This window comes from Chlamydotis macqueenii, chromosome 1 (genome assembly GCF_036417535.1).
Source record: "Chlamydotis macqueenii isolate bChlMac1 chromosome 1, bChlMac1.mat, whole genome shotgun sequence".
NCBI classification, from domain to species: Eukaryota; Metazoa; Chordata; class Aves; order Otidiformes; family Otididae; genus Chlamydotis; species Chlamydotis macqueenii.
The window spans coordinates 92218286-92241726 of NC_141556.1; the positions used below are offsets into that span (position 1 = coordinate 92218286).

A 23441-nucleotide genomic window follows, 5' to 3' on the forward strand; every position below is an offset into this window, starting at 1 on the left:
TAAACCCAGACTTTCTGTTCCAGAGCACACCTGCTAGTTTTGCAGATAGCACATCCGCTTTAGCAATTTTCCCCTCCATCTCCACCTTTATGCCACTGGTGGCATAAATGAGCTTTACTTAAGTGGGGTTTAAGTCATCAACTTTTGGTGAAAAAGGATTTGTTCTGCACTGGAAAAAAAGTACTTTGGAGAATACATTTTACCTATAAGCACTGTGTGCATATAGCCACAAAGATACTGAGATTCTGTAATTTCCTTTCATGGTAAATTAGAATGATAGGCGTCCAGCTGGTCAGAAAACCAAGCCAATGCTCTTTGTCTTCTCATCTCCATTAGGGAGAGGCTCAGCAGAAGAGAGGTCTCCTTTTGAGTATTGGGATATTCAGTACTCGGCCTAAAGTTCTGGTTTATATGGTTTATACAAGGACAAAGTGAAAAACAATGGAATATCTTCCGTCTGCTGTCAGAGCATTTTCGGCATCTTCTCTGAGAGAGATCAGAGCAGCCCCTGGGAACTCATTGTTGCTTCAAACGTGGCTCTCATCCAGGCAGCAGGCAGAGCAGTCAGCTCGAAGCTGTGGTAACTTTAGTAAGTGTGACATTCACTGGGCAGAATGCGAGGTCCTGTTGCAATAACATACACTTTTTTTTTTTCCCCATTCTACGGGAGGGAGAGGTGCTGAGGCCATATACTTCAGCAACTATGAGCCAGCATATCAGGAAGCTCTGTAGAACTGCAGTGTCTTCATTCTTCCTCTACTTGCTGGTGGGTGAGTACTAAACCACCTTCCTTAGTTGGAAAAAATATAGCGTATTCCTAGAGTTTGGCTTGAGAGGGTCTCTTCTTTTTTTTCAAAAAGCAACTTTCCTCTGAGGGTTTCCTCTTGATGCAGGAAAACTGTATCTAGTGTTGTGCACAGCATTAAAACATACTTTTCTTTATAGATCCATTCCTGTTTAGCTAATAGAAGTGTTCAGAAAGGGTATGTTTGCTTGTCTTTTTCAAGAAGAAAAGCTGTATATCATCATTGCCAGAAGCTTCCTTTCTATTTTGGTTCTCTGATGTATTAGCAACCAGTTATCATCACAAGGTAGTTATTTGTATCTATTTGTGAAAGCCAACCTTAGCCTAAGGTAAAAGTTATATAAATTAAGATGAGCAGTGTGCAGCCATTGATCACTTAACAACGGGGAGCTGGATACACCTTGTATAGCACCCTCGCTGAGTGTGAAGTTGGGCTCTAAAGCCAACAAAACCATCTGAAAGACAGTCATTCCAGCATGAGAGGATTTTTATGCGGGTTGGAAATGGAGCCCTATTTGCTCTCAACCTCTCCTCCCTCTATTGAGTGTGAACAAAGGAGAGGAGGCTCAGCTAGAAAGGTCAAATTTTGTACTGACTTCCACCATTTTGGTTCCGTGATGCTGTTGTCAGCTGCCAGAAGAAGCTTGCAGGGCTGCTTGGGTTTCATCCAGGCACCAAAGGGTACATTACAGGCTCCAGGACTGGAGGAGAGCACAGGTATATTTTATTCTTTCCTTTTGTCACCTCACCTTCTCTAGCCTGCCTTGAGTATTTCTCATTCGTAGCCAATGATATGGCCTTACATGGGAAAGTATCAACCTGCAGATTATGTGGAGGAGGCTGATGGCTTGGTAGCTGGCCTATTAGTACTGGCAAATGTGGAGTGCATTATCACGTTACAGGGAGTCCCAGCGAGCTTTCTCCTCTCATGGTTGAAAATTGGCCGTGAACTACAGACTTCATATGACAATGACCTATTAGATCATCTAATCATTTTTCCAGGTCAAGACAAGATCATCCATGCTGTATTTCTTTGTTCTCTGTCTAGCTCAAGTGCTTTCACCAAAAAGCCTTGCATTCCTCTCCATCGGGGATTGAGTCCTATAACCCACATGACAGGGGACATACATATCGCTGTGCTAATGAAGTGATCAACTTAAAAAGAGCTTTGAAGCAGAGTCAACATGGCATTTGGCACGGTATGCTCCCAGATGCCAATATAGAATCATAGAATCATAGAATGGTTAGGGTTGGAAGGGACCTTGAAAGGTCATCTAGTCCAACCCCCCTGCAAGGAGCAGGGACATCCCTGACTAGATCAGGTTGCTCAGAGCCTCATCCAGCCTGGCCTTGAACGTTTCCAGGGATGGGGCCTCCACCACCTTTCTGGGCAACCTGTTCCAGTGTTCTATAACTCACATCATAAAAAAATTTTTCCTAATTTCCAATCAAAATCTACCCCCCTCTATTTTAAAACCATTACCCCTCATCCTATTGCAACAGGCCCTACTAAACAGCCTTTCCCCATCTTTCTTGTAGGCCCCCTTGAGGTACTGGAAGACCGCTATATGATAAGGGCATTGTGTATTTGAATAGTGGTGAACTAGTATGCTCCAGTTTTGCAACCTTAAGAAAGAAAGAAAGAAAGGGAAAGAAAGGGAAAGAAAGGGAAAGAAAGGGAAAGAAAGGAAGAAAGGAAGAAAGGAAGAAAGGAAGAAAGAAAGAAAGAAAGAAAGAAAGAATTGAAAAACAGAGACTGTGCTTCCCCAGTGAAACCCCCAAACAAAGCTAGCGTGAAACAATACATCCTACTCTTCCTGAGTTTTTACTTTCCTAATTAGCTTTAAGTTACATTATTTGTATTGAATCCAAGATGTAGGATAACACAGATGACAAGGCCAGTTATTTCATGACAGAATGTGCAAATAAAACTCATGATGAACAGAGGCAACATCAAAGCACATTGTTCCTGCTCAGTTATGTTCTCTATGCCAGTAAGTGGCTGTGTAAAAATTATACATTTTACACCACTGGAAGGAATAAAAATTATAATTATGTTGCAGGGGGTGCTGGAAGGTAAGGTTGGAATGCTTGTGTGGATAAGAAATTCTGTGGCCATTCCTTGAAAACAAGTTAGCAGTAGCACATACTGCTTTAGCTACAGCAGCAGTATCCAGTGGAGATAATGGTTCTTGAACAGAAATTTTAAGAGTACTCATGACAAAACTGCTCAAATTTACTCTAAGAAATAACCAAATATATCACATCAGAATATTTGATACACAAAGACTAATATGTCAAGCTACCACCAGCTTTGTCAAGTATTTCAGCTATTCTTTGTACTTTGTCAAAGTATCTACTTCAACTTTTATGACTGCTGCATTCATACACTGTTATCTAACTGGAAAGGGAAAATCTGGACCTCAGATTCCCCTGAGAAGCTCCAGTGTGCTCTTTGGTCAGATTATGTATGAACATGAGGATAGTATCTCATCCAGTATCTTTAATAAGGTTAGGGGACTGGATCCAAAACAACAATAATGTTTGGGTGCCTAGTTCTCAGGCATCCAATTCCCATGGAATAGTGTTCAAGTTACAAGGCCAAAAGCATGGAGCACGAAAGAGCTCTGTAGGTTTTTCACATGCTTTGTTGTTGCCTAGTTTTGTAGCCAGCTTACATTTTCTGTATTTCTGCATACGTAAGGTATCTCTTTTCTGATATTTAAACTGTAAGCTTTATACTCCATCCTTTTGTAAGGCACCTAGAACAAGAGAGCCCTGCTGCCTGACAGAAATTGTCAGTGCTACTCCCATAAGAGTCATAAATAATAACAACTATGAATACAACTGTGATTTTGTGCACAAGGATGCCTGAAGGAGCCATTCAAGTAACTCTCAAACCAGCCATCAAGGGGTTTGGTTTTCCATTGCCTGGAGACACTGAACATAGAGAGGCTATTGTCATTGTGAAGATTTACCAGACCCAGACAATAGTGTTTCACACCCTTTGGATGGCAATGAAAGACCCAAGACAATGGAAAATCAAGATCTTCACTGTGGAATGGTCTGCAGTCCTAAAGAGGGCACCAACTAGTACAAAGAGAGACTATTTCACTTGAAGAAAATAAAACAACAGAAGAAGCTTTTAAAAAAATTGGTCTGTAGTCTTTCTTGGCAACAGCTGTCAGCTTATTTTTAAGAGTTTATTTTTCCCTCTTTTGGAGATCGCAACTATTCCTGTCATCTTCTGAGCCTAAGCTTGTTTCCAGAAATGAGATCCACTCACACTACTGCTGGCTCAAGGCTGTTTGATACAATGATTAGCAGCTGAGTGAGTGAGAGGAGGCAGGTTTAAATTTCTACTATAGGCATGTTGTCCATAATTTTCTGACTAAGAGTAGCAGGACATTGTGGTCCCTTCACAGAGAATAGATGTCACCCTTCATATCATTACCTGCAGAATGCTAAGATGCTGTCCTCCAGGTCACTGATGGGATCTGCTAGGGGTTGAGTCTTTGGCAATGGAGATTCTTCCCACAGTTTCAAGATTTCCTATCCTGAAACTGGAAGTGCGTGCCAAAACTTCTAAGAAGCTCCTGCTATGTTTTGGGAAGCAGGCAGTTGCATTAGGATGCACACATATTCACTGTACTTGTCAAAACAGAGCTGCCTGTGTGTAAGTGTACAGGCATTTTTTGCTTTGCCTCAAAAGCAGCTGAGGCAGGAACATCAGGTGTCAAGACTTTCTGGGCTGGGAAGAAAAAGGTTAGTGTTCCAGGTGGAAATGTGGCTGAATGGACTCTAAATTTCACCCAAAACCATTGGGAAATGGCATTTATCTTCCTCTAGTATGGCAGTAGAAAGGATCAGGAAAAGATCTGCCTGTACACATGAACATAATCTAAGCAAGAACTAGGAAAAAAATCCCTGTCCTCATAAAGTGACTACCTTCAAGTTCTAATTCCAGGAGCCATTCTTTGTGCTGGTTAGAGGTCAGGAGTAGCAGGAAGGTTTATCATCCTATCATCCTCAACCCTCCTCTTCTTTCTCTTTCCTGGTACAGATGTTGGTGTTGGTGGAAGTGCAAGCAAGGAGAAAGCAGCTGTAACTCATATACCAGCACAGCCCTCGTTGGTGACAGCACCTGAGCCATGGCACCTTTCGGTGACTCAGACACCAGCCAAGGAAAAAGCCAAAGAGGGTGAAACTGTGGTCTTAAATTGCCACTTTAACAGTCCACGACATCTCTCCCTGACTGACCTGGTGGTGAAGTGGTACAAAGAAGATGAAAAGGGGCAGACAGACCTGCTAGAAAACAATGTGACTGTCTTGCCAAATAACTCCAGGGTTTTCATGAGTGGAGACTTGTCCCAAGGGGATGCCTCCCTGGTGATCCTCAATGTGACAACCAGTGACCACGGTATTTATTTCTGTGAGGTTACACTTCCGGATGGGAAGGAGGTGACAGGAGATGGCACAAAGCTCAGGATCAGAAGGGCTCTGGGTAATATTTGATGTTATTTACTTCTTTTCTCCCGCTTTCTCCTCCAAAGCTGGTCTACACACTTGCAGAAAGAAGGAAGTTGGCCTGTTTGGCCCCTAGCAGGTAGGGCTTGGTGTCATGGAGTATAATTGCTTTATAACATTTCTCATTGTTTTCATTAGGCCAGCTATTTTTGATTGGCTTGCCTTTATAAGCAGTCACATGAGTAGTATTATAAGGAGGAGCATTTACAACCAAAAAAAGGAAGGAATAATTTTATCACTAAAAACAAAGTCAGTGCCAAGAATGAAATAGTCAGACAACTTCTTTTATACTACAGCTCTGTTTGGCAGAACCCCCATGAGTGACATGTCAAGATATCATCTCAGGGAACAGTTCCAAACTCCTTTTTTTTTTGGACATTATTTCTCTCCAGCCAACTAACTTGCATATTCATTCCTTAACTGTGGATGACATAAGTCATCCCACAATAAATATGAGGATCACACTGTATCATTTATGCTTAACTTCATTCACATTAAAATCAAAGCAGCATTAAAACTGCCATGCTATGTTTTCTTAGCCTCACAGACACTAGGCATATTAAGTAAGGAGATAACTTGCTTTGCCTTTATCAGCTGGAAATGTCAAAGCAGCTTTCCTTTTTTATGTAGGCTAAACACATTCCAGTCCCAACAAATCAACACATCAGAAGGTTTATTATCTTATTATCTAATTAACAAAAAATAGCAGCTTCTCTGTCAAGAGTGAATTATGCAAGTGCCACTTCCCCCTTATTCATTACCGAAGCTTCTAGCTCACCAACATTCACTAAGCCTTTGCCCTTTTGAGCCTGAGTTCTTCCATTACTAATTTTTATAAAACTACTCAGTTTAAACCGCAGCACTAAGAAGAAAACCGTGCCCCTCTGCAAGGGCTTGGTCATGTATCTAATGAGGTCTCCCATCAGCTTGATCTCATAGTTTCAATAGCACAGGTTATTCTTGCAGTGTCTGCACCCTGGCCAGTGTAATTGCCTCTCTGTGTTCCTAGGAAGATGAAATATATCATTTCTGTATTACGACTGAATTAAAGGGACAAGAGAACATGGGAAATATAATTCATAAGGAAATGTTACATGCCACAAATCCGGACTGCCCAAAAACTTATCTAAAATTAAAAAGGGAAATCAGCTGACTCTGTTAACTTGTCCATCACAGGAAGCAAATGACATAAATTTTGAAGTAAGGTAAGTAATGGCTCTACAGCACCTTCGTTGCCCTCACTTACCTGATGAAACAAGCAGCCCCACAAGTGGATTTAAACTACAGGATACCTCCCTGCATGCGGGAGAAGAGAGTGGGTTTTTTTACTGATGAGCTACAGCTGGTTTACTGGATGCCCATCCATCCATCCATCCAGCTAGGTAGCACAGAGTAGTGGCTGCTCCTGTGAACGGGTGGTCTGATGCTTGGAAATCTGTGTGTGAATATGGTAGCAAAAGCAACCAAATTTTCTAGTGAAGGTTAAATATAACCACATAGGTGTATGTAGTGAATGCCTGATCGCAGTGTAATTGCAGATGAAACTGGAAGGCTTTTAATCATTCTTTTATTTCCTTTCCTGGGTGAGTCGCATGGCAAAATGACTACCATGAGCATGATGCAGTCACTTAAAATCTCATCGGATCAGTCATTGGCTGTGCCATTGACCAGTCAGTTTCCCTCTCTCTATAGAGATAATACAGAGAGAGTTTGCTCTGGCAGACTAAGCTACAGGGCAGATGCTGTCCGTGCTGCGTGCCATAACCCTTGTAACAGTCCATTCTACGGTGCTCACCTGACCCAAGGCTCTTCCTGAATCATCCTTCAGTCCCAGCAAATAATAAAGCCAGAATGCCAATGTGCTCTTGTCTCAAAGAAAATAGGATCACCCCATCTCTGCCATGCCACAAGTCCCAAAGAGCAATAAATCAAAGAAGTTACTTCAGTGGAGCTCTGCCCATCCTCTGGTGCTATCTCCTTTGGAGGTAGACAGGGAGACTGATGACTTTCTCAAAATTATCAGTCTTTTTTTTTTTTCAATTTAAAATAAAGCATACAGGCATGTGTCCCATTAATTCAGGCAGCAGCATCTTTTGCCATCCCATAGCATCGAGCTGTTAAGGGAGGTTGCTAGCGAGATGGGGCTGTCCTATCTCTAAATCCCCAGAAATCATAGCAGCTTCCTACGTAGGAATTAAAAAAATCAATAGCTCCATAATGCATACTCTCTCCCATGTAGCCCATGATTTCATGTCAGACAAGACATCGGTATAATCGATATCATAGTGAGTAGCTTCCGCTGCAGCCACTGCAGAAAACATGCTAGTTGCATTGCATACACTTGCCTGGACGACATCTGATGTTACCCTCTCTACCTTCCTTTCTCCCCCAGGCTTGTTTGGTATAGAAGAATCCATTGGAACGATCATTGGGGTTGTGGCAGCTGGTATCGGAGGCATAGTGGTTCTGATCATTATTTTAACCCCGCAGCTGAGGAGGTGTGTCCTCTGCATGAGACAAGGCTCTCACCAAGGTAAGGAACACAAACACACAAACCAAAACCTGGAATTCCTTGCTAGAAAGATGATCCCAATCACTTATTTCCAAAGGTACCTTTTTTTTTTTTTTTGACTCAGGAAGGAATTAGCCATATACTTACCTCTGGTCAGATATGGGATCTGGTTAAGGAAGTAAACAGTGTGGATGAAACTCTTAACAGGGCTGGCTCTATATTCCATCTCTTTTTCAAATAGTTCTTAGTTTATGTTGGGTAGAGCTTCATGCATGAGCCTAGCGAGTTACCTATAAACAAAACAACAGGATCTTCTTTAATCGCCACTTTCAGCAAAGAGTTGTTCAATGAGATGCTGCTTCTTCTTTTAACAAAGTCCTGGGTGTCCTTCAGTTCTTTCAGGTTTATGCTGATGGATGGTTCTTCCTCCCACCAGCTACATGCTTACATCTGTACTCTTGCAATGCCCGTGTACAGAAAGCCCATGATGGCCTAAGTGTGTGTTTGAGGTGTGGTTTGTAAAGCCCAGCAATATCCTTTATTAGATCAGCTGATCAGGTTGGGAAAACTAGATATTTTCGTCGCACGTGAGCCAAAGAAATGACCCGAGGCTGATGTACCCGAAAGCATGCCTGTTTTTTACAGCTCTGTCAGCTGGTCTGATTAGAGCAGACTGACACCGAAGGCTGGATTTTGAAACAAGCATTTTGTGCAACCCAAGATGCAGTCTGCGTTCCAGCCCAAGCTCAGCTGACTTTTTACTTTCAGTGGGGAGCCGTCTGGTTTGCCCCTCTTCTCCCAGGGCTCAAAAATCTTGCTCGGCCTGCTGAAAAAAAAAAAAAAAAAAAACAACAAACCACCCCATCCCTGAAGGGATGAAGGAAGAGCTGCTCCTGCCGTTCACTGGAGCGCTGACGCCACCTGATGGCCACAGCCGGCCGGGGACAGGGACAGGGGCACGGCCCGGAGCTCAGCCCCTGTTCGCCGGGCAGGGTCTTCCAGCCCTTGCTGAGAAGCGCACCCGCACCCCGCCTCCCTCGGCTGATGCTGCCCACTCAGCATCATCCCTTTGCAAACCCTCTGCGAGAACAGAGAGGTGGTGGATGCCCCACCCCTGGAAACATTCAAGGCTAGGGGCTCTGAGCAACCTGATCTGGTTGGAGATGTCCCTGCTCCTTGCAGGGGGGTTGGATTAGATGACCTTTAAAGGTCCCTTCCAACCCTAAGGATTCTATGATTCTGTGATTTTTTTTACTTGCCAGAAAGCCATGGAAGTGTTTATTGTGTTCTGCTAATGCTGTCTCGCTTGCTTGCTCTCTCTCCTTTCATTCTTGCTCAGCGTAGCTTGAGGTGCAGCGTTACAGGAGTCACTGGAAGATGCAAAGCCTACAAGTGGAACAACTTCTGATGTCCTGTAAACCACAAATGGAGCTCTAGATGGAATAAAAGCTTTAGCCTCAGTATGTGTTGTCTTTGGCATTTTTATTCTTATTAATCTGTTTCTTTTTCCTGCAGCTTTGACAGTCACAGTGGCACCTTCAGCATCCTCCCACAGTGAGAAGCGAAACAACCTTTTTTAAAGGAATTTGTATTATCACTTGCCTAACCCCACTTAGTCTGGCCACATCTCTGAATCTAGACTCTGACGAGGAGTAATGGCAGCGAAAGACTCGGGTCTTTCCCTGCCATTACTTCTCACTTTAAAGGTGGTACTCAAAGTTTGTCAGCTGTGCTTCAGAAGAGGCAGAAGGAGCCTGACCTACCCAGGCCCCCCAGCTACCCAGGTCCTGACACCCACCTGAGGAAATTGGATGCATTTCTTCTGGGGGAGCAACCGTGGATCCCCTCTGTCCGCGCCTCTCAGTATAGAGGCTCTTGTCCTGATGGCTTGCTCCAGCCTACAGTTTTGTAACAGAGAAGCAGGGAAGGCTCACTTGAACATAGCTAGCCCTGGCTGAAAGAACGGGGTTTTGGTTTACTCTTGCCAGAAGGAAACGTAGTGCTTCAATATAAGCATCTAAAACCCTTTAAAAATAAAGGAGAGATGAAAGATTTTCTTACATGACTAAGTTATCCACAGCCCCAGTTTCCTGACATGACAATAACTGATTCCCAGGTGGCCATTGACCATATGCCAATACATGTGTAGGAGAGCAGCATATCAGCTCTGAAGTGCGTGTGGCAGTTAAGCAGTATGTTCTTTTGCAAAGTATGGGTGTGCCAAATAGTAAAAGTCAGAAACACTCACTGGCCTTGCATCGGCAATAGCCCAGTGTAACACTGCTTACCTTTGACTGTGCCTCAGAAGTGTCCTCAGTGCTGTGAGGCAGGAACGTGACGGGTAAGACAGCTGGCCGTATCAGCTACGAAACACACCCACCCTCACCCCACCACAAGAGAGGATGGAGCCCTCCCCTGGGCCGCACTCTGGTTTTCCTTTTGGTAGGAAGCAGAACTCATCTGAGCACAAATAAGGAATAAGGAGGCATCCTTCCTCTGTGATGTCCCCACTCCTTCTGCAGGTCCAGGAAAATAAAGTGGGTCACTCCACTTCCAAACTGGCACACCTCGCGTCTTTGAAGGCCAGTGTATTTTTTCACAGAGATGGATTTTTTTAATTTTTTGTTTTTTTTTTTTTTTTTTACAAACCAGTCTAGCAGGAGTCTCTATGTATTTTCCAGATCCCGTGCAAATGTGTGGGAGCTGAAGGTCAGGCAATGTGAAAAGACAGAAAAGCCATTTGGTGATGGGCAGTGTGTTCTCACTGCACTGTAGACCAAACCCTCCATTTCTGCAAAGGCAGCTATCAGAGCAGGATCTTATCCTTCAGCATGTATTTTACCTTGTCTCTCTTCTCCATAAACTCTGTCCTGACAGAAATTCTCTCACATCATTGTTAGCTCTGGTAAAAGCGCTAAAATTTTATTGCAGCACTTTCATATTCAAAGGGCTAGAAGAAAGGTCCTCAAAAGACTATTCTGCCCCCTCATATCTGAAATGGCAGGTGGGATGAGTCTGTCCACATAAAAAGTCTGGCCAGAGAATGAAGTGTGGGTTGTACGGGGCTGCTCCCCAACATTTGGCTGCTTCTTGGTCACACAGGCACGCCATTTTTTCACATCTGTCTGTCAGGTTATCTGCAAAAGAAAATGTGAGCAGAAGATGAGAGATTCTGTATCGGAATGAAGGCAAGCAACAGTTTTAAGAGGAACAATTCCCCAGTAAAGAAATTCTTAGGGAATGGAGGCTGTGGGAGCAGGAAGAGAAAAGAACCAACACGTTGTGTTGCGCATGGATCTGACCCTCCCCTTTCCTGTCTCTGTCAACAGGTCTGACCTTAACTGTGACCAAGAGCATCAGAAAGCAGCCACTAAATGTAAATTGGCAATGCTTATAAAAACCTGCCGAGCACAGAGCACTCCCCTCTTCTAGAGCTGTGTGAACAATGGAGGTTTAGTTCAGCAGCTGAAGCTAAAAAAAAAAAAGAAAATTATTTTAGCTTAGCTAGCCTGAGCTAAAAATATTCCATTTTCCCTCAGTCAGTCAATATCCCTTCTAACTCCTCCCTCTGCAAATCAAACTGGTTTCAAAAGAAAAAATACTGCTTTGAAAGGAAAAGTCTCCTGGAGGGACATTTGGAAACCTGGGTGCATACAAGCACCCACCGGGCATCCTTCACTCGTGCTCCGGGAGTTGCTCTTACATCTCCCTCTGATCACAGCAAAAGAGCCAGGAAACCCTGCAGCAGGGTCAGGTACCTGGCTTTTATGAGTCAGCAGCTAACGAAGCTGATCAAAATCATACGGATGGAACTATTTATAATGCAATTCTATGTCTACATGAATAGGTAAGGACCATAAGGTACATCAAAGCAACTAGCTCAGGTGGCTACATTGCAAAGGACTCATTTCAGGTTAATGAACCCCATCTCACCTACAGTTGGTTACAATGCAGCGGTTGGGCTAATCTTATTTAAAAGCACAGTGCCTTGTTTATTTGAGGCTGCTGCTATAGATTATCCAACACCCACCAGACCCTGAACTAGGCAAAATTTAAAATGTAACTTCACGCCAGTGCACATGGGCTTTGCTCCAAAACCAACTGCAATGACTATAGGAATCCTTCCAGGTTTCACTGAACTTTGCTGGGTCAACCCTGTATCAGATAAATAAGAAGAGCCCAGATTTCTTAAGCTTGTCTGAAGAATCACATGTTTACCAGTAAAAAGTGTTCCAAGGGTCCCGTTGATGAGGACTCAGCACTAAACCCATTTTTTCCTTAACCACCAGTCCTGCCTGATTTTCTCCTCACCCTCTGCTCTTTGAGTTCTTCCCATAACATGACAACCACTGTCCGTCTAATGTGAGTACAAAGGTCTGGCTTGGCAGTCATTTCTGTTAAAGCAGAATGATTTTTTGACCAGCCTCCACAACTTACAGCCTTTTCCATATTCCAGGTATTTATGGAATGGAATTTGCCTACACGTGATGGCGTATCTGGACTGAAAAATAGGGGTTTGCCAATTTTTTTTCATTCCACAAACAAAACTGCCTAATGGTAGCAAAAGGAGGAGAAGTCTCAGGTTAAATGAGTTTCTGTTTAATTTCCCTGAAACTATCTATGTTTGTGTTACGGTGCCAAACAACAGGCATGTATTTCCTCTTGCATAGAAAGGGCAGTGCAAGCAGTTCTGCTTCTGATGTTTCTGGATGTCGTTACCCTAGATGCAGCAAGCACGCCTGGAAATTTAATTCTCCACCCCTTTTGTCTGAATGGGATCAGGCGTTACACCCTCACACCTCAGTAAAACCCGCTGTGCTGCAGCCTGGGGTAGGAAATTTGCCTTCAGAGCTCGTTTCAATTGTTCCTCCCTATGGAGGTTGTCATGGGAAGTGAAGCCTACTGAGGGCTTGTGGAGAACAGTTGATGGATGCTTCTCAGACCTTGCCTGGACATCAGTTAAGGAAATAATGGCATTTGTTTAACTAATGTTTGTTAGCCAGGTTAGAACAACTGCAGCCCAGTCCACTCTTACGGGACATACTTTGCACATCTCTCATGGAGTTGATCATACGTCTTACATCTGCAGCTAAGATTGTTCCGTCACGGCAAAAAGAAACAGGATTTATTTTCCTATAAAAATAGATAGCAGAAAATATCAGTCAGCTATGGAAATGTGGGTAAGTGGGCGGGAGAGCCGTTGTACGCTAAAGCAATACATTCCTTAGCCAACCTGTATTTAACAGGTTGTTTTGGCACTTGGAAAAGAGTAACTGCAGATGTGCTGTGCCCCATTCTTTATCTCCTGGCAGATTTTCAGTTGTTGGAGAGGCTGAGGATTGCACCGGTAGAATATGGTCTTCTGACAAGGTAGAAATAGTCTTTTAATGTTCAAGCAAGTAGCTTTGATAGTATGGGGACAAGTTTTACTCTCATATGTTTCTTTTCAAACTTTTGAAGTGTTCTACAATGGATTTTACCATCAGGGACTTTTTGGAGACTTAGAAATAAAAGTGACAAATTCTAAGACTGAAGTCATCTGGTGTATGTCAAAACAAACTGGTGCAAGCCACTGACGGGCTGTGACTGTGCCATTCAAGACCTTTTTGACTGGGTACCAGCTGTAGAGTGGAGCACAGCTTACACTCGCTGTGTGCCTGCAGCACTCGAGCATTTGGTTCTGCAAGCTCCAGAATCCCCGCTGCAGCCCTAGGGCTTTAGGCTGGAGCCCCACACGAGGCAGAAATGCAGCCTGCCACTCTTATTTAACCCGTCTTGCAGCCATGCATAATAGCATGGTTCTTCTCTCTAGCAGTATATAAGGGTAAGTAAAAAAGTGAACAGTCCTGCTGGAAGGAGGGCCAAAACTACCACAGGAAGACCACCCCTACGGACCATTGCATAGCTGTGGGAAGAGGTCAGTGAGGAGCAACCATGCTTAATGTGAGTGAGCAGACAGCCTCCAGAGGGACATCTGCATCCCTGCCAAAATGAGACAGCTTGTGGGCTCCATGGCCCCCATCCCCACTCTTCAGCCTGAAGAGGACTCAAGTTACCTGGAACAGGTGGTGCTGGGGCTCCAGCTTTCCTCTCAGCTCCAGCTTGGAGCTAGCAAGCCTAGTGATCCAGGCAAGGGATGGGCAGAGAGCTTGGAGGAGAATGAACGTTGCCTAAAGTGGCTTTGAAACCAACTCAGCATGCACAGACCTACCTCTGAGGCCCACAAAGCTCTTTGACCAGCCTAGTGCCTGCAGAGGAGGGAGCAAAACAAACCCATTGCAAGGGAGCATTTCCTTACCGCACCGCACGGTGTTCTGCTCACACGCCCACTGGTAGCGCTGAGCCTTGGGGTTGCAGCCTTCCTTCTCTGCCTTGTCGTAGCAGCAGTCGTGCCTGTGGCAGCACCTGGAAGAGAATAGAAGGCAGAGTTTGGGCATCCTCCTGTATCCTGCTTGTTTTGCTCAGGGGTGTTTGCATGTACTCCAGGAGAGCTCCACTCACAACAGCAATGTTTGTCCCAGCCTGCCAGTTAATCATCTGTTGATGAACCAAGCTTCCTGGCATCTCTGTGAAAGTCCACATGGCTCAGGAGCTCATGAATCCCATATTTGCTCCCATGACCACTGTGCTTCTTTCTCTGAGCTTTTGCCCTCAGGTGTGGTCAATATATGGTAATCTCACTGAAAGGGAGCTGAAGCATTCCTATGAGGTGCGTGATTGTGGATCACCAACTTAGGCTTAGACCCATCCAGAATTTGGAGTCAGGATGTTTTTTGCCTTCCTCAGCATCACCAAGCAGCTTCATCTCTTCAATTCACCTGGACCTGCCACATGCTCTTTGGCCCGTCCAGTTTCTGAGGGCTGGCTACATGGTGGAATTCATATCAGTTAACTTCAGATCCCTAAATGTAAACATCTACATCTAAGGCATTGATCTATACTCCCTTTATGCATGTCTGGGGCACAGTTCATATTATCACACTACAGAGATCTGACATAGGTGAACAACATTGCATTTGAAAGAGCAATTGCTTTTCATTGACCACAGAGGGGACTGAGGGTGACTAACTCAGGTGATGACCTGTGTCCTACAGACTAGTCAATGAGATAATTTCCACTGTCAATTACTTCAGAATTTATAGAAAACTTGACCCCATTTGAATTTTATTCTGGTAGTTCAGGGACTCAAAATACAGTGAGAAAAGATTCAGCATTTAGAGAGGCCCTTTGATGAATAGAATCAATCATAGAATCATAGAATGGTTTGGGTTGGAAGGGACCTTCAAAGGTCATCTAGTCCAACCACCCTGCAAGGAGCAGCTAAGGTTGTTTTAGCAAGGATGCGAGGTCAAAGGCTGGAGCCAGAAAGGAGTGATCTCCTGCATTTCTAGAAGCTGTCCCTGCAAGATCAGCTGGGACTCTACAGAGAAACTGCTCTGCTAACTGTTAACTTCAAGACCTGAGGCCAGTGTACCTGAAAAGCCAATAAAAGTCTGAGATCCACCATTACGTTCCTCTGGAAAAGTGGAAAAAACCTGCAAGAAGGATAAAGGTCCCTTGTGCTTCTCTGGGCATCCATCAGGAACTGCCAGTACGTTACCTGAGAGGTGAGGAACATCAGAACTTCATCACCTTCTGCTGCAGGAGGATTTTGCCCTTTTAGCAACTGGTTTGTGGATATGAGGGCAAATGGGTTCTGTGAGGTGATAAAGCCCAGGAAAAAAGTGCAAAGTGCAAAGAAGATGATCCACTACTGACGCAAATTCTAATAAAATCAGAGGAAGTAGATCAGGTGAATCATGTGAAAGAGACAACAGAATCGGACCAGTCAGATCAAATTCAGCCTTCAGGTAACCCCTGTGATTACACGCAGGGGATGTAATTTAATCCAGTGTGCTTTCCCTACTGACTGAGCTCCTGATTTAGTAGTTAAAAGTAGCAATTTCATCCCGCAGATGAGTCTGCAAACTAGATGCCTTTTTTTTTTCCCTCAGCTTGCAAAGATGAAACCTGTGTGATGATTACAACCAGATTACTCACTGCATTGTGAAACCTAGAAACATAAGTTAGCAGTAGCAGACTAGTGTCTCCTTCCATGCCAGCTCCTCAGAGGATTTCAGAATGGAACTAAGCCCTATGGGATATACGTGTCTAGAAGATTTCCCATGAGGAGTTACAGCAATTGCTGTAATTGAGGAGACCTTATTCATCCCATGGAACTGGTTCTGTTGGACATGATGGCAGTAACAGGCTGTGGGTCAGATCTTTGTTGGTCCAGTAACACCTCACTCCTGGGCTTGTCCTGAAGAGGTTGGAAGTGAAAGGCCAAAGGAGGGAAGAATTTGCAGCTTTGTGGAAAGTGTGAAAGTCTCAGCTTTCTCCAGTGTTTGAGTCCTTGTGCAATGTGCCATACGATATGACAGGGGTGGACTACTGCACTGAGCTACAGTGGGGGCATGGGTCATCTGGAGGAGTTGCTGTAGCCCAAGGCACCCTGGCTAACATACCTGAAGCTGCAGCACAGCCTTGTCCATCCTCAGAGGGATGACAGGTAGGAGGGCAGGCCCATCATTGGTGTCTCATATATGAGACACAGAGCACAAGAGGCCATGGTGTAGAGCCATGAAACAGGCTGAGCTGAAATGGAGTGCCAGCTGTAGAAACGGTAGGATTTGTGAGGTCTGAGGAATGAATCAGTAGTCAAATTGGTAAAGTTGGGGTCATCAATGGAGGAGTGTGGGGAGGAAGAACAATGTGAAAGTAGATGGGCAAAGAGAGGAGTTAGAAGCCTGTGTACCAAGGAAAATCGTTCTTCATGGAGAGCCAGAGGGAATGAGCAGAAAAAGAGGCAGAAGAAGTGAGAACAGATCTTGGAGGGGCCAAAAGATGGTTGGTGAATCAGGACAAGAAAATGAGTACTAGAGAGGTGTGCTAGCGAGCTGTGAAAACTTCCTTCTCCTCAGCTGGCTTGGCAAAACTGGGAGGATTGCATAAATTTTGCAGGACCGCAGGATTTGGGGCACAATTCTACTTCCCCTTATACCAGTTGCTCCTGATGATACCTATAACTGCAGTGGGGTGACATGTAGCTTACACCAACACAAAGTGAGAAGACTTTGGCTCGTATTTTACAAACACCTCTTTCAGGTGCGCTGAAAGAACTACCAGGGAATGAAGACTGAAGAAACCTATCATTGTCCTTTGGTACCTTCAGATGGTCCCCTCCTCTCTGGAAATGCCCTTTCCTGTACCTGGGTCAGAGTGTGGTGTTAAGCTTTTAATAACCTGCTAACGCTCGGTTAGACCAATGCAAAGAGAGTCAGCCAACCCTATGGGTCAACGGGTATAGAAAACAAACACAACCGTGTCATCTAGTTAGTAAGCAACCTGTTCATCACGTCTGGGCTATGAGACAGCCCTAATGGCTACAGATAGCTCCGGCTGGCCCGCAGGGATCAGCTGGCCGGACCCCTGTGGTTTAGTAAATGCCATTAAGGTAAGAATTTGTCACGTTGTGTTTGTCAGGTTAACCACACAGCCACCACTGTGTGTCCTTTTGTTTTGCTTTAACTCAGCAACTGAGGGGAAATCTTACTCTTCCTGATGAGCCATATGTGCCACCTTGCCTTTCACGGCATTTGGTGCTTTCAGGTTGATGCTGAGCATCTTCAGGTCCTGCTTTACAAAATGGGTTCTGCAGCAACCCCGGGGGAAGAGAAAAGGAAAGGAGAAACAAAACTGTTGACTTTATGTGGAAGAGATGCCATTATGTCTTGAAGTGATGGGACCGTGAGAGTGGAACAAAAGGGAAAAGGTAATTACTGACAACTCAACATCAAAGTCAGTGTGTGGAATAAACCTTATAAAAGGATTACCCACTCCACAGCTTTTTTTTTCTTTTCCCATAAAGGAGAGGTGCTTAGAAGCACTCTAGCTCTGTCTAGACAGATTGACTGAATTACTCACAAGAAAATTATTCCTTTCGTAGGGGTTTCGGTAACAAAACTAGAAGTGTCAAGGAGGTGAGTAATTTCAAACAGTGTTTGCCACTCAAGGCCAGTAGTTTTGCCACTCCGCTTCTTTCTTTTGTTTTTAGAATGGCAAGTATGGAAAATAATGTGGTCACTTTGATGGGCAGGAGGTACTCAACCATACTGATTTTTGCAGTAGTTCTCAGTAACAGACATAGGAAGATTCTTTTAAGAAACACAAAATGGAAAAATTTAGGGCTAAATCTAGTACAGGCACTGCCGATTCTTCCTAGCTAAGAACCTAAGTAAAAATATTTCTGTTTTGGTTTCTTTTGCAGCTAAGGAGCAATAACAAATGCACTTAAAGGACCAAGCTTCATTTTTACAGACTATCTGGTATTTTGAGCCATTTCCAAAATTGCAGAGTCTCATTTTCTGCTGTTAGGATAAAATCCACATCCCATGGAAATCAAACAGCAGCAGAAACACCAGCTGATAAACATGTGGCCATATCTTGCTCTGTTTGTTTTTCAGGAGTGCTGACCACTCACATCTCCTAGAGTCACCTGAACTCAGGGGTCACCCAGCACCTATGGAAAACAGCTTTCAGGTGACTCTATTCAGCCCTACCACAAAACAAATACTCCAAATTAGTGAAGATGTGTTTTACTTTAGAAACCTGATTACGAGAGTCAGGAAAGGGCTAACAAAAATAATAAACATGTTTACAGACACTGCTGTAGGTGGTGATAGGTCAAGAGATATTGTTGAAAATTAAAAGAAATCTCTACACTTTAAAGCTATGACACCTTGTAGGCAGTTGCTTATTATTTGTAAGCCCTGTATCGACTGTCTCATAGAAGAAATGTTTCAGAGGTACAAACCAGGGATGTGAAGAGAGGGCTTTGGGAGGCAAACGCCTTGCTGCATTAATGAAGACATCTCCACTAGTTTCAGGGGACACTTGCTCTTTTATGCAGAGGAGTTGGCCTTTAACCTTGGCACCTTGTTCTGCCAATTCAGCAAAAGTTTGGGTTTGTAGCTATGTGAAATGTCTCCAATGGCTGGGTATTCTGGAAAGCTCAGTTTCCTTCCCAGTGAGCTGCACGCTGCCTTCACTCGTGCTAAAAGCAGCCCTTGCTTATCGGTAGCACCTGGCCTGTTGACTGTAGATGAACAGATAGACTTGTGTGTTTTGTCTTTGAGGTTTAAAACCAGACGAGTCTGCAAATAAAGGGCTCGGAGCACACAAGAGTCCATTATGCTCAAGATGTACATGTACGCTAATTGCAAAGTACAAGAAAGAAGCCTTTGATTGCAACACCTTCTAGATTAATTGCTTTTAGCCTCGGGGAATAGCAAGCACAGCATCTTCCCCACTAAGAAAGAAAGGAAATAACACCATGCTCTCCCCTGTTGTTCTTCCTTGATTCAGTGTGAACTTGCAGGCAATGAAGGCAACAGGTTTGATTACTCCTTGCAAGGATCTGGATTTCTTCCAGAGGGTAAACACTGATATGCCCATCCCTGCCATTTTTTCATTTCACCCGTGGGTGAAATAACTCTCCAAATACCTTGGTCACTCCCCTTTATTTCAGGCAGAGCTTGCTCCCTATGAATAAACATACAGCTATTTCATGAAATCATACCTGGTTTCTCCTTTGCCCTCCACCCCACAGAGTACCAGGTCCCAAGAGCTCTGCTCTCACCTGGAAGGTAGTTAAACCCTCCTTCAAACCCCAAGCGATATGTGGGGCTTAACTCACTCACAATTCCCCAGGGCTGTTCATATATACTAAGTTCCCCCTCCACGGAGCAGTAACAAGTCCACGGAGTCACAGGAGTACGGATAGGGAAGAGTGGGGAGATTTGCACCGCTTCTGAACACGTAGTTGAGGTTCTTCTTACCAGTCTGTTTTATCTTTAGGCCAGCCTTGTCCTCCCAGTCCACAGTAGCATCCATAGCCAATATATGCCAAGGGAGACCGTCCCGTGCCACACGATATAGCTCCTGCCAATTCAATGATTCCTCGGGTGTGCAGTGAATGGGATTTTCCCAGAGAACCTTTCCAAACTGCAAAGACAGGACATAGCTTCACTCAGGGATTAAGCGCGCCTGACACTGATTTTCTTAAAGTCCTTAAAGGGGGATTTTTTTCAGTTTTAACGGGTTGGTTGGGTGCAGCCTTGACAATCTAATTAGCTGTGACATTCACCCTGCAAAGGGGACATTACAGGGGCCTTACCTGAGGGCTAGGCTATCCAGGACGTGGATGCAGAAATACCCAAGCAGCGTATTTCTGCAGAGGGAGCTCAGTTCAAGGAAGACTTACTAGTTCTGGTACACTAGCGTTATATTACATGTGGGAGCAGTGTGCCCAGTTTTGCACGTCATGGAGCCTGAGCCATTAGGCTTTGCAGGGCCTGTGCCAGCACCATACAGAGCCAGCTGGGCTTCACTGCACCCCAGAGCTCCCAAACCTGGGAAAGCTTGCCAGCTGCCCTCTGCTCCCAAGTGGGATGGGGAACAGCCGAGGGCAAGCACACAACCAGATCTAACTTGGGCTCTATGGAAAAAAATGAGGTTTCTTATGTTGCCCAAGAAGTCATATATTATCCAAATTTTCCCTACTATTCAGGATATTTTAACCCATTCTCCAGATGGCAAAAAGCTGACAGTACTATTGATTTGAGTACAGGGATAGCTGTCCCCAGGCCCTTAAGGTATACTCCGACAGAGTGCCTACGTTAGCCAAGATGTACGTCTGTTGGTTTTCTTTTGAGTGTTTGGGAGTGCTGGCAACATTTACATCTGCTTCCGTTATTACATTCCATTTAAGTCGTAACATCAGGTTGGCTGCATTAATTTAGAAAAATAAAAAAAAAGGAGCTCTGTGTCAAGTGGAGAGTGTGGATGGCCACCCAAACTGGTTTGGAGGTTTTTTTTTGAGTTACATGTCTTTCAAACAGTCTTGTGATTTCACATGTTAATTTGCAACTTTGGCAGAAACCACAGACTCTACCTTGCAATAACTGTTACGGAAACCAAGAGTACCCTGCCCCCAGTACTCAAACCACTGCGATGCTCAGCTGCAACCTTTGATGATTATCACATCAACGATAGCGACAGATGGGAGTATTTATCGCCTGGGTTTACCGTGAAGGCCCAGCTTTGCACTGCTCTATCATGCACGGCAAAGGTACTGACCAGTAGCATCAAACCTCTCCGACTGACTCCCTAACCCATCCGCTTGTCCCACTCCTGCACAGCTGCTCCGAAAAGAAAACCCTGCCTAAGCAGGGGGACTTTCCAGCGGGCTGGGATGGAGAGGGAGGTGGCACCTGGGAGCTGGGAACCCACCACCGAAGTTGCTTTGCCACTTGCCCCTGGCTATTGCAGCACGCTTGACCTCTTCAAAGTGCTATGCAAACACGGACTAATTAATCCCCTAAACCACCCGAGGACTCAATACTATTATTAAAACAGTTGCTTTCCTTTTAAAACCTGGCCTCTAATCCCCTTGCTTGGGCCTTTCCCTGCATCTGGTGGGCTGGCTGGCCCTCCAAACCTGATCCAAACCCTGGTGAGGACAAGGAGGGTCTCTCCCCGTTGAAGGACAAGGCAGGGTTTTGCTTCCTTTCTGCAGCCCGAGCCCGCAGCGGGAACAAGCCCTTCCCTCTACCATTTTGGCCCCTCAGGCAGTCCTGGCGTGCGGGGTTTCGTACAGCGTCCTTACGCTTCCCTGGGCATTCCTTGGGGATTAAATGCACATTCCTGAAAAAGTATTTGCGCTGCTCACCTAAACACTGCCTGAGTGTTCAGGTTTCGTGCTAAAAACCCATTAGGCGGGTGTTATTGGAGACTCAAGTGATGACCTATTTCCCTTGTCTAAACAGCGGGGGCTCCGGCGTTAGAAGCGGGCTCAGCTCTCAGGCACCCCAGGGGAAATCACAAGCAGTGAGCCGCTCCAGATTTTGGGTTAAAAATCACGGTTTTACAACCTGTTGCAGTTTGCAGACCCTGAAAAATGTTCCAATGGAGACAAAAGTTTCTTTGTAGGCATTCAGGCTTCCCAACGAGCAGCTTGCATTTTTTTTTTTAAGCTGTCTTTTGCTGACCTCTTAAGCCAGGTCCACTGGACTTGGTCTGCTGGCTGCTGGCTGAAAACAGCCAAGGCTGGTGTAAGGTAGCTGCACCTCACCCAGGAGAAGAAAGGCCATTCTTCTTTTGGGGATATCTCTGAGGATCAAGGAACTGTAATTACAGTGCAGAGCTGCTCATGAAAGCGGAGAAAAAGATCCAAAGGCAACTGAGTCCAAAAGACAGCACTTAGGGCTGCGCGCTCTGCGAGAGCTTGAAATAAAACGGGCATCCAGGTGGCCTCTGACGTTCCTGGTTTGCCCCTTGAAAGCTGGCCGAGTTTTGAGACAACAGCACATCGCTGCAGCTGGGAGGTTGGCCCCAGCAAGTATGTTTCCGTATTCGGGTGCACGGCTAATAACTTGACCAAGAACTCATATTGCTTTTTCTAACCCGGGCAGCCAAGCCAATGCTGCTTGGGAAAAGCCTTGGAAAATGTCTGAGTCTCCACAGCAGTTTGCCTTTAGCCACATCTCCCATTAGCAGCATGCCCTGTCATGAGTGATACCACTAACGGGGCATTTTAGCAGAGAACATACCTGCAGGGAGGTGAGCGGAGGTGGATCTGACAACTTACACTTTCCATTTCCTGCTTAAACGGGCAGCCTTTGCTGTAGGTTAAGGCAAAGCTTTGGTTTTTATTTTAAAACTGTACTGCAGGTATAACCTCAGACCTGCCAGTTTAGCGTTGTGTTGCCTCTGTGTGTAGGGGCTTTATGTTAGCAGACATTTACGGCTTTTTTTTTAACAGGCTTTAAAAAATTATTTTAAATTAAGACAAATTGAAAACTGCTTACTCCACAGTCACTGGTATAAAAAGACAGTATTTCTATGAAGAAACACAGCCGCAAACAACTTTGTCACAGAAAACTATCCAAAAAGAAAATGACCTGTGTTTATACAGCCCCAGCTATGTAAACCACCAGGAAAGCAAAGCGGGCAGGCAGCTCCCTTACACAGCCCCTCGCTACACAGTTGAAAAGAGTCGAGCAGCGCTTTTCTTTCTCACTTGTCCAAACCACACCGAGGTGCCTGCCATGAAGCAGGCAAAGCTGAGGGCAAGGGGAGAGGCCGCCCCAGGACGGAGGGAGGCATAGGGAGGGAGAGGGACAGAGAGGACTCACCTGCCTGAAGCAGCATCAGCATCAGCAGCAGGCGGGAGCCCATGGGCAGATTGCTCCCGCGCTCCCGTACGCCGGGGTTCAGCCGTCGGGATGCCCGACAGCACCTGGCCTGGCTGCCAAGTGAGACGAGGTGTGGGTGTGCTTAACAATCCTCCCGGGCCGCTGCTGCGGGGTTTATATAGACGTGGCTCTGCGCCCGTTTGAAGAGAAACACCCTCTTCTGCGATGTCCCGGAGCCCCAGCCCAGCTCCAATCCGGCCCCGCAGTGGGCTCCTTGCTGCGTAGGGAGAGGGTGACGGCTGGCTCTGTTTGCTGGCGGTCTGGGACAGCCCCAGACACACAGGCACTAAGCCGGGCTCCT

At 45.2% G+C, this 23441-nt stretch overlaps 2 protein-coding genes across 3 annotated transcripts; one reads left to right on the plus strand and one right to left on the minus strand.

Annotated features, from left to right (window-relative positions):
* Positions 1-703: 703 nt before the first annotated feature.
* Positions 704-9307, plus strand: LOC147602202 (uncharacterized). 2 transcript variants are annotated; one of them, XM_086770900.1, is made up of 4 exons: positions 704-770; positions 4869-5309; positions 7725-7865; positions 9184-9307. In XM_086770900.1, exons 1-4 carry the CDS (start codon positions 704-706, stop codon positions 9186-9188), a joined length of 654 nt encoding a protein of 217 aa, XP_086627026.1. In that variant the 3' UTR covers positions 9189-9307. The 2 variants fall into 2 exon arrangements, with proteins under 2 accessions (XP_086627026.1, XP_086627100.1); XM_086770974.1 differs by having other exon boundaries at positions 9189-9307.
* A 1438-nt stretch (positions 9308-10745) lies between these two features.
* On the minus strand, positions 10746-23179 carry LOC104481870 (phospholipase A2). The gene is made up of 4 exons (XM_010123195.2): positions 23081-23179; positions 19724-19889; positions 14143-14249; positions 10746-10981 (listed from the first exon to the last, which is right to left on the minus strand). The coding sequence occupies exons 1-4, from the start codon at positions 23121-23123 to the stop codon at positions 10818-10820; spliced, it is 480 nt and encodes a 159-aa protein (XP_010121497.1). The 5' UTR covers positions 23124-23179; the 3' UTR covers positions 10746-10817.
* Positions 23180-23441: the final 262 nt, after the last annotated feature.